The sequence below is a fragment of the Perognathus longimembris genome, chromosome 12 (assembly GCF_023159225.1).
Source record: "Perognathus longimembris pacificus isolate PPM17 chromosome 12, ASM2315922v1, whole genome shotgun sequence".
Classification (NCBI taxonomy): Eukaryota; Metazoa; Chordata; class Mammalia; order Rodentia; family Heteromyidae; genus Perognathus; species Perognathus longimembris.
Genome location: NC_063172.1, coordinates 59,597,037 through 59,607,946, shown reverse-complemented (window position 1 = coordinate 59,607,946; position 10,910 = coordinate 59,597,037). Strand labels below are relative to the sequence as shown.

The 10,910-nt window shown below is 45.4% G+C and overlaps 1 protein-coding gene across 1 annotated transcript in view; it reads left to right on the top strand.

The window, feature by feature from the left end:
* The first annotated feature begins 9,791 nt into the window (after positions 1–9,791).
* Positions 9,792–10,910, top strand: part of Nsmaf (neutral sphingomyelinase activation associated factor) — a 58,153-nt gene continuing 57,034 nt past the window's right edge. The window contains exon 1 of the mRNA XM_048359250.1: positions 9,792–10,211. Coding sequence (XP_048215207.1) covers positions 10,162–10,211 — 50 coding nt within the window. The 5' untranslated portion in view covers positions 9,792–10,161. The remainder of the gene's footprint in view (positions 10,212–10,910) is intronic.

Sequence of the window (10,910 nt, the reverse complement as noted above, 5' to 3'; positions counted from 1 at the left end):
AAAAAAAGAAATGCTGCTTTGGGGCTGGGATGTGGCTCAGTGGTAGAATGCTTGTTTAGCATTCTAGCATATATGAGGCCCTGGGTTTGATTTCCTGCACCACAAAAACAAGCAAACAAATAAACAAGCCAGAGGTGGTGATATCCCCCTGTAATCCTAACACTCAGGAGGCCGAGGCAGGAGAAATAGTCATGGGTTTAAGGTCAGCCCAAGCTATATATCAAGTCCCTATCTCCAAAAATTAATACTACTTGAATTTTGTACTTGCCTGCAACAAATTCTCTTCTAGGCCACAGAGAGAGTGGTTCGATCTCCTCTTTAGTTTTGGTTTTGTTATGACTAGATTTCCGGTCCCCAAAGACCACCAAAGAGCCGATTCTGATGCAAACGCACGAGAGTCTTTATTGCCTGGACTCTCAACCATCACCAAGGCAGCAGATCTGGACTGAGAGCCCTGACCCTCAGATAGGCAGGGTTTTTATTGGGATTACAACAGGGGCAGGATATTTCCAACTTGGCGGATACTTGATTGGATGGCATTTAGCAAGCAAGTCTTGTCCTATTTCTATTGGCTATCTACCTTTTCAGTTATCTATTTTGGCTTTGATATGGGGAACTGGCCTCGATATCAGGAATTGACAACAGGTGGTCACGTAGCACTGATGCTGGGGGTTAATGCAGGGGGTAGAGCAAGTCACAAATAGGTTAAGCAAGCCGTTTACAGAAGCAGAATATTGCAGTCAGGCTGACCTAGTACCAACTTTATTTTAACAATTGCTACCATGTTTTCCCATTACCACTAAGCAAGCTTGAGCGGGCTAAAACAATCCAGTACTCAATCATAAGTAAACCAACCCAACAGTTACCATGCAATTTCTACTACTATTATGGTTATTTCTATAGTCTCTGACTATGATCATTTTTTACTGTCCGCTACCATGGTAGCTACCTAGGTACAGAGGGGAAGAAGGGCTCCCTATATTTTTAAATGTCAAACTACAAGAAACTAGTCTCACGGGTGGGGGTGCAGCACTCTAGCATGGAGTCATCACTGGGGTTTAGAAGCTGTTATCATTTTAACACTAAAACTTACTATATTAAGTCACTCAGGTTCTCAGGTCAGCCCTAACAGTTTCAGCAAATATACAAGCCCATGGGACTTGCTTTTGCTGCAAACACTTATCAACATATTTTCCCAACAAATGTAATCTACTTCCAGCTATGATATAAATGCAATACCCTCCTCAAAGCTCATGTTCAAATTTTTTAATTTGTATCCTTTTTATTATCATCCTTAAGGAGTTGTACGAAGGAGTTCCCATTTAACAAAGCAGTTTACAAATACCAATATGTCTTGATCAATGTCAACTTTCTCACCCCATCCCGCCCTCATTCTTCTTAATTTTGTAGGATTCTTGACTGAATTTCCCCCCTCTTCTCTTCATTCATCCACCCCTTTCTTCTTGACCCCATCCTGCCCCTTTCCACTACCCTATCCTTCCCTTCTTTTTTTTTTTTTTGGCCAGTCCTGGGCCTTGAACTCAGGGCCTGAGCACTGTCCCTGGCTTCTTTTTGCTCAAGGCTAGCACTCTGCCACTTGAGCCACAGCGCCACTTCTGGCCATTTTTTTCTGTATATGTGGTGCTGGGGAATCGAACCCAGGGCCTCATGTATACAAGGCAAGCACTCTTGCCACTAGGCCATATCCCCAGTCCCTCCACTACCCTATCCTGATGTACTATTTTGCTAAACTTTGACTTTGTCTTTCTAAGGAATTACACTATTTGAGATCTCCCTTGACTCTACCTTATTTCCGTTTCATGTTGACATTTAATTGCCATTGCCAGCATTAAGAGGTAGAACTATTGAGTGCCAAAGGCTCATGCCTATAATCCTAGCTACTCAGAAGGTTGAGCTCTGAGGATTGAGTTTCAAATGGAGCCTTGGAAGATAAATTGGAAAAAGACTTATTTCCAATGAACTAGCAAAGCTAGGAGTGGAGGTGTGGCTCAAATAGTTGAGGGCCAGCCAACCTTGAATTGGAAAGTGAGAACCTGAGGCCCTGAGTTCAAACCTCAGAACTGACATACACACAACAACAATAACAACAACAAAAGTTGTGAAACCTTCCAGATGTAGTTAGGTCTATCCTCATGAATAGATAAGATAGAGGTGGGTTAGTGGTGTCAACAAAGATAAGAAGGATGAGTTTGGCCTGATTCTCATTGTCTTGCATGAGCTCCCTTTGCCTATACAGCGTGAAGGTCCTTGCAGATGCCACATCAAGCTACTGGACTTCCTAGCCCTTGAAAGAAAAAAGACATTGATCAACACATTTGGGGAAATATAAAGCAGAGAGCTTGATTTTTTAAAAATCATCTATTTATTTTTTGTAATCAAGCTTGAGGATTAACATCCCCAACTGATAAAATATGTTCCGGGAATCAACAAGAGAAAGGAAACCAAGCTAAATTCCCAACAACATAATGAAAGAGAAATCACAGACCTGAGAGGCAAGTCTGAGCTAGGGAAATAATCTTAGGCCCAGAGTGGCTCTAACTAGGGCTTAATGTAAAAGGAAAACTTTAAAGAAACATATCTTCAGGGATTTCCTACTCTAAAAATTGAGGAAAATGCAAAAAAAGAATGCATTGGATGTGCTTTCCAACACACTGTCTATGTACTATTTGTATGGGAAAATTACTAATAAAAGCTTGTTTTCAGGGCTGGGAATATGGTTTAGCAGTGAAGTGCTTGCCTTGCATACATGAAGCCCTGGATTCAATTCCTCAGTACCACATAAACAGACAAAGCCAGAAGTGGTGCTGTGTGGCTCAAGTGGCAGAGTGCTAGACTTGAGCAAAATGAAGCCGGGGCAGTGCTCAGGTCCAGAGTCCAAGCCCCAGAACTGGAAAAAAAAAAAAAAATAGCTGTTTGCTCTTCAATTTCAGAAGTATACAAAATCTTTGGAAAATATGTAGGAGTATAAGGAAAAAGAGAATATCTTCAGTATTTCTGTTCAGAGATAACTAAAATAAACACTTCCATATTTTTTCTTAAATACTTAAAACATATTGTGATTATATAGAATAGAATATACTATTTCATAATATAATTTTCAATTTGTATTTCAGTTACTTTTCTTCACTAGAAACAGGATTTAAGTGGGCATGTAATAATCTATTGAGGCCGGGGGCCATTGGCTCATGCCTGTGATCTAGCTACTCTGGAAGATGAGAACCAATGATCATCTTTCAAAGCCAGCCTGGGCAGGAGAGTCCCAATGAGACTCTTATCTTCAATTAACCACCAGAAAACTAGAAGTGTTGCTGTGCTTCAAAGTAGTAGAGTACTATCCTTGAGCAATAAAGCTCAGGGACAACTACCAGGCCCTAATTCCAAGGCCAACAACTGACTAAAATAATGTATTGAACCAGTCATCAATAACTAAATATATTACAATAATGTATTTAACTGTTGATCTTTGTTAGACACTACTATTAGTTTTTCACTTATTACAAATAAAACCAAGCTGGGTACCAGTGGCTCATGCCTGCAATCCTAATCTTAGCTATGCAAAAGGCTGAAATCTGAGGATCTCAGTTCAGAGCCAGGACAGGCAGGAAAGTCCCTAAGACTCTTATCTCCAATGAATTCCCCCAAAAGCTGGAGGTGAAGCTTTTGTTCAAGTGGTAGAGCACTAACCTTGAGCAGAATGTCTCAGAGAATACACTCAGGCCCTGAGTTCAAGCTCCAAGATTAGTGCTAAAAATAAAACAAAATATAACTATAATGAATATTCTTTGCTGTCTCGCTTTTGCTCAACAGTTTCCTTATTGTTTGGGCTGCTGAGAACGTTTTAGGAATAAACTTCTAGACGTGGGTTACTAGGTTTTGCCATTGATTGAAACTTCCCTCCAGCAGAGCTTGTGCACATGTGTACCTTTCTTCCTAATTTTACACTAATCACTTCATCTTGATGGCTTGAAATTTATCAGAGAAATTACAGACAGATCAAAGTGGCCCATTTTATCTGTATTCTGGCTGCCAAACTTTACTAGTAGGCACTGAAGAAATGCACTGAATTTTACTTTCATCTGTAAAGTCTGCCCCCGCCCCACCAAGAGCTCTATGCAGATTCCCCCTACTCTGTCCCAGTGCTTGTGTTGCCTAAATAACTGGCACACCTGGAGGCAGTTACCTCATCTAGATCATCTTATATCCTCTATAGAAATGTGACTTCTCAGCTGGGTGTCAATCGCTCATGCCTGTAATTCTAGCTATTGGGGAAGCTGAGATTGGAGGATCATGGTTTAATTTTGAGGGAGAAATAGAGTGAGAAAGCGGGGGAAAAAGAAGAAAAGGGGAGGAGAAAAAGGAGGAGGGAGGAGGAGGAAGAGGAGGAGAAAAAGAAAGGGGTGTTGGTGATGGAGGGAGAGGTGGAGGAGGAAGAGGAAGAGAATTACCTAAGAGGGTAATTACCAAACTTAAAGTATTCGGAAGAAAGGAGAAGTTGACCTTTGTTAGGAGAGAGCACACCTAACTTAACAAGAACAAAGGAAAAACCCAAGACAGCAGGTGCTTCCTAGCAGGGTGGAGATTTGGTGGTGAGACGCTGGGAGAGTACCAGGCTCAGTTCTCCTTAATTCTTCATGAACAATAAGCTCTGTTTTAGCAGAAACATCTCTCTTCTGAGCTATTGTTCAAGAAAATGCTCTTATGTAAATTCTTAATTACTCTTTACTATTATTGTTTCCTTGTTATTGTAAAGGTGATGTGCACAGGGGTTACAGTGACATTGAGTACAATGAGTGCATTTCTTTTTGAAGTGTCGCCTCTTCCCTCACTTTCTCCCAGTTTTCCCTCCTCACCCCTGTCCCCCCACAGGTATAGAGTTTATCTTCCACATAGTGTCCGGTGAGTATCATTGCTACATTGGTTCACTCTTTATCCCACCCTCTCTGTGTTCCCCCATACTCTCCCCAAGACAGATAAACTTGCATAGAAGATAAGTGGTACAGAAATTAAAAAAACAGTGACAAAGGAGAAAAAAAGCAAAATTAAAGAAAAAAGACTCTTGTTTCAATTTTTTGGAGCTCATTTCAGTAAGTACTATTTTATATCATCGTGTGTACATAGCTATGAAGCCTTTGTGATCCTCTCTGAAGACTATCCTCCTTCGGTCTCAGTGGGTGAACATCTAAAGTCCTGTATAATTTATCATGTCCAAGTGTATTTTTTGTCTTTTACAAACCAGTGTGTTTACATATGTGCATGCCTGTGTGTGTGTGTGTGTGTGTGTGTGTGTGTGTGTGTTATTGGGCTGGGAATATAGCCTGGTGGCAAGAATGCTTGCCTCGTATACATGAAGTCCTGGGTTCAATTCCTCAGCACCACATATATAGAAAGCGCCCAGAAGTGGCGCTGTGGCTCAAGTGGTAGAGTGCTGGCCTTGAGCAAAAAGAAGCCAGGGACAGTGCTCAGGCCCTGAGTTCAAGGCCCAGGACTGGCAAAAAACAAAACCCAAACAAACTCTATATGTGTTATATGTGTGTGTGTGTGTGTGTATGTATTTTGTGTGTGTGTGTTTACTTATATAGGCACATTCTAGTTACAACAAATGAGGAAAACCATACAACTGGTATTTCTTTGGGTCTGACTTACTTTGCTTAATATATTTTTTCCAAGTCTTTCCATTTCCTTATGAATGGTACAATATCATTGTTTCTGATGAAAGCATAGAATTCCATTGTGCATATATACCACATTTAAAAAATCTATTCATCTGCAGACAGGCATCTGGATTGATTCCATATCTTGGCTATGACAAACAATGCTGCAGTGAACATGGTTGTGCTGTTAGCGTAGTGGCCTTGTTTGTGGTCTATTGGATAAGGCCCAGGAGTGGAATTGCAGGGTGACAGGGAAGCTCTATGTTTAGTCTCTTGAGGAACCTCCACACTGCTTGCCAGAGTGGTTGAACAAGTTTACAGTTGCACCAACAGTAACCAGGTTCTGCTCTTGGTAGTTTTCTTGACAAAGGCCATTCTAACTGGAATCTCATTGCCATTTGGATTTGCATTTACTTTATGGCCAGAGATGTTGAATATATCTTCATGTGTCTATTGGCCATTCTTATTTCTTCTTCTAAAACATCTCCCTTTAAGTCTTTAGCCCATTTATTAATAGTTATTTCCTTGAGAGTTTATTTTGGGAGTTTTAATTTTTTGAGTTCTAAGTATATTCTGGATATGAGGCCCTACTCTTTTGCATAGGTAGCAATTCTTCCATTCTTTTTAATGTTTCTTTCTTTTTAATACTTTCTAATGTATGTCTTCCCCTCTTGTAAAAAATAAACAAGGTAATACCCTAAAGGTATCATGACAACTTTTTTTTTTTTTTTTTTTGGCCAGTCCTGGGCCTTGGACTCAGGGCCTGAGCATTGTCCCTGGCTTCTTTGCTCCAGGCTAGCGCTCTGCCACTTGAGCCACAGCACCACTTCTGGACATTTTCTGTATATGTGGTGCTGGGGAATTGAACCCAGGGCTTCATGTATACGAGGAAGCACTTTTGCCACTAGGCCATATCCCCAGCCTCATGACAACTTTTAATCAGAAATATACTCTAACAATAGAGAAGAAGGCTCAGCAAGAATTTTATTCAGCTGGGATTTGTATAGAGGGATGCTGCAAAGACAGGGAGAGTAGCAATTGGTGGCTCAATAGACTCAGGAAAGTGAAAAACTACAAAGAACTTGTCAGTATAAATATGATTAGGTAAGTATAACCGCTAGCTGGTAATTATAGATGTTAGAATTCTATTTTCCCATGAAACCTGTGACACAAAGGTCCTATGGCTCCTGATGAGCACATTTCAGAGGATGGCTTTCAGTTCCTGGAGTAAGATACTTCTGAGTTGTAGGAGAAACATATTTCACAAAGGGACAAAGGAGTGATTTACAGATTTAAGCCCCTTTTAGCAATTTTTCTGAGGAAGAGGCCTACACCAGAGGTCAACAGGAAGAACAAGTAAATTTTGAGAAGGCACTGAAAGACAAGGCTAGGAACAAGGTCAGTGCTTGTTTAAAGCTTTTAATGTGGAGAGAGAGAGAGAGACAGAGAGAGAGAGAGAGAGAGAGAGAGAAAGAGAGAGAGGACAAAATCTTGTGCTGGGAGTCAGCAGTTTTTAAAGGCCAAGGTCAAGACCTAGTTTTGAGGGCTCAGGAGAACCTGGCTAGAATTTGTTTGGTCAAGGAGAAAATCTGTTACCCTCTACCTATCTGAATTAAAACATAAAAACATTCTAGTTCTGTTTGGCTTTTTTCCTTGCCTTATTCTAGCTAAATCAATTTCCTCCATGGCATCTTCTGAAGTATTTCTCATATAGAAACTTGTCATGTGGCATCTTTTTGCCAACTTTATCATCTTATCATGTGTTTGTTCATATATATTTGTGTCTTGGCTATTTAACAATATTACAGTTTCCTACAGGAACAGTGAGCCAATGCTTCTGACAGTGGTTTACAAGTTAAAGGTTTTCTATAATACTTGGATATGTGGAAGGAATTTAAAGTCACAAGATAATCAAGCATCTTCATTCATTCAAAAATATTTAATAAATGTCCATTCTATGCACCACATTTTGTCCAATGATGATAGGGATGAAATTCCAAAGACCCAGCCCCAGATTGTATTCTTGATTCTCCCACCATGCCCTCAAAGTCCTGCACATACTACAGGAAGATTCCCTAGAAACTTAAAAGGAAAAAAATCTAATACTGCAGAACCTTGTCCTTAAGACAATATAAAGTCTGTTTTTAATATATATGTATATATATATATATACAATTTAGAAGCTTATTATTCAAATGTACTAGGTAAAACTCCTAGGCTCATTCTCGCAATTTAAGAAATCATTGCTACTCTGATATAACATATACACTAGGATAGTTGTAATGAAACTCAGATAATAACAAGTATTTGTGAAGCTGTTGCAATATTGGAATACTTCTATTCTGCTAATTGTTAAATGGCATAACCACTTTGTAAATCAGTCTGGTGGATTTTCAAAATTTAGAAATGGAGTTACTTAACTGGTCACCAATTCCATGCCTAGATCTCAGTTTTGCTGATCAGGAATAAGAGCATGTCCACACAAAAACAAGAACACGAATGCCAATAGCTCCATTATTCTTTTTTTTTTTTTTTTTTTTGGCCGGTCCTAGGCCGTGAACTCAGGGCCTGAGCACTGTCCCTGGCTTCTTTTTTGCTCAAGGCTAGCACTCTGCCACTTGAGCCACAGCGCCACTTCTGGCCATTTTCTGTATATGTGGTGCTGAGGAATCGAACCCAGGGCCTCATGTATAGGAGGCAAGCACTCTTGCCACTAGGCCATACTCCCAGCCCCAGCTCCCTTATTCTTAATAGTCAAAAGTGGAGTCAGCAGCCCAAGGCTCAGGGCTGTAATCCAAGCTACTCAGGAGGTCAGCCTCAGCTGGCGGATTCTGATTCAAATCTAGCCCCCCAAAAACGTGTCAATGACACACTATCTCCAAAATAACCACTAAATATCATCCAAAATAATCAAAATGAAGCTGGAGATAGGGCTCAAGTGGTACAACATCAGGAAAGAATAAGCAGCCCAGCAAGTACAAAGCCCTGTGTTCAAAACCCTAGTTCTGGGGCTGGGAGTGTGGCTTAGTGGTAGAATGCTTACCTAGCATGCATGAAGCCCTGAGGTTCGATTCCTCAATACTACATACACAGAAAGAACTGGAAGTGGTGCTGTGGCTCACGTGATAGAGTGCTAACCTTGAGCAAAAGAAGCTCAGGGAAAGTGCCCAGGCCTTGAGTTCTAGCCCCAGGGCTGGCAACAACAACCACCAACCCTAGTTCTGCAAAAACAAAAAAAAAAGACAACTGACATGTCCATAGATTTCCCAACAGAAAAAAGTAAATGTGGGCTGGGAATATGGCCTAGTGGTAAAGTGCTTGCCTCGTATACATGAAGCCCTGGGTTCAATTCCTCAACACCACATATATAGAAAGAAAAAAAAAAAAAAAAAGCGGGAAGTGGCGCTGTGGCTCAAGTGGCAGAGTGCTAGCCTTGAGCAAAAAGAAGCCAGGGACAGTGCTCAGGCCCTGAGTCCAAGGCCCAGGACTGGCAAAAACAAAACAAAATAATCCAAAAAGTAAATGCACAATATTCATACAGTGGAATACATTCCAAAAATAAATTATCGATTCATGCTGCAGCTTGAATTATGCTAGATGAAAGAAGTATAATTTTAAGAACTGTATTAAGTTAAATGAATGACATGGAAGTCTTTATGTGAAATATTTAGACTAGCCAGATTCATGGAGACAGACCGAGTGTGTGTGTGTGTGTGTGTGTGTGTGTGTGTGTGTGTGTGTGTTGGGGGGCTCTTTGTTGGGTGGATGGTGTGAGAAGGGATGGTGTTGGGGCACTGATAGATGATACAGGTTTGGTTCTGAAGCAATGAAAATTAAATGTGTGGTGGCGATGGCACAAATATCTGTGAACATTGACTAACAACCGCCCAATGGTCAGTCCACTTTCAAGGGGTGCATTGGCACAGGAGTTCTCATTCAGGCTGTTCTAGAAAGAGGAAGGCGTGCTACCCACGATTCCAACAGCTGAGCCCGGGGACGGGGAGCCCCGAGGGCTGTGGTAGGTCCGGGTCCGCAGCTGGCAGCGCGGGAGCTAAGCTGGGCTGGCTGCGGTCCCACGTGCTAAGTACTCCGGGCCGTGGTTTCCCGGGGAAAGGACCGGCGTGGAGCTGCGAGCCAGCGGGGGCCTCGGGGCCTCGGGGAACCCCTGGGGCGGCCCGAATGTGGGGCGCCGCGGGTCGGCGCGCACCCCCTCCTCCGGCCTGAGTCACGGCGCCGCCGCCCGAGTCCCCACGCGGGGCTGGGACGCCGCGGGGCCCTGGCGCAGCGTCCGGCTCTCCGCCGCCCAGCGGCGCCGCCGGGGAAGCCGGGTCCGCTCCGCGCGCCGCCCGCCCGCCCGCCGGCCTAGCGCTCGCCTCGCCGCGCCGGCCGCGCCCGCCGCACCGCGCGACCCTCGGCTGCTCGGGCCGAGGCCGGACACGGCTGCTGGCGGCGGCGGGGCCTCCGGGCGCCCCGTGCCCGCCGGCCCTCCATGGCGTTTATCCGGAAGGAGCAGCAGCTGCAGCTTTACTCCAAGGAGAGGTACGCGTCCGCCGGGCCGGGAGGCCGGGAGGGAGGCCGGGGAGGCGGGGAGGGACGCGGGCTGAGGAACCAGGTCGAGTCGGAGCCTCCCCGCGTGCGGGCCGGGCTCACAGGCCGCGTCGGAGCCGGGGGTCGTGGTAGGAGCCCCCGGCCGGCTCGGTGAGGCCCGGCGTCGGAGACCGCGCGGCGGCGGCGGCGGCGGCGGCGGCGGCGGCGGGGTCCCGGCTCACCGGAAGGCCTCGCCGGGGCTCGCGGGCCCGGCCGGGGACGGGGAGCCGGCCCACCCCCCGCTTCCGCACGCCCACCCCCCCCCCACGCGGAGCACGCGGCGCCGGGCCCGCCTCGCACTCCCGCCCGCCCCCGGGCTGCCGCCTCAGCCCCCGCGCCCTTCCCGCCGGCTTCCGCACGCTGTCAGCGCACGCGGCCGGGCCCCTGCCTGCCCGGGGGAGCTCGGGCGCCCGGAGGCCTGGGCCTCCCGAGACCGGAGCCGCGGCTCCCCGGGGGCCCGGCCGGTGGCGAGCGCGGCGGCTCCGACGCTCCGGTGCAGTCAGGACCTGGCGCCGGCGGTGGGGCGGTCGGCGGCGGCGGCGCGGCGTCCTGAGGGCTGGGGGGGGGGGGCGCCCAGGAGCCGCGGAGCTGTCTCGACGAGGTTCTGTCCACGCGTGGACGGGACGCCAGGAGGCCCGGTCCGCGGTCTCA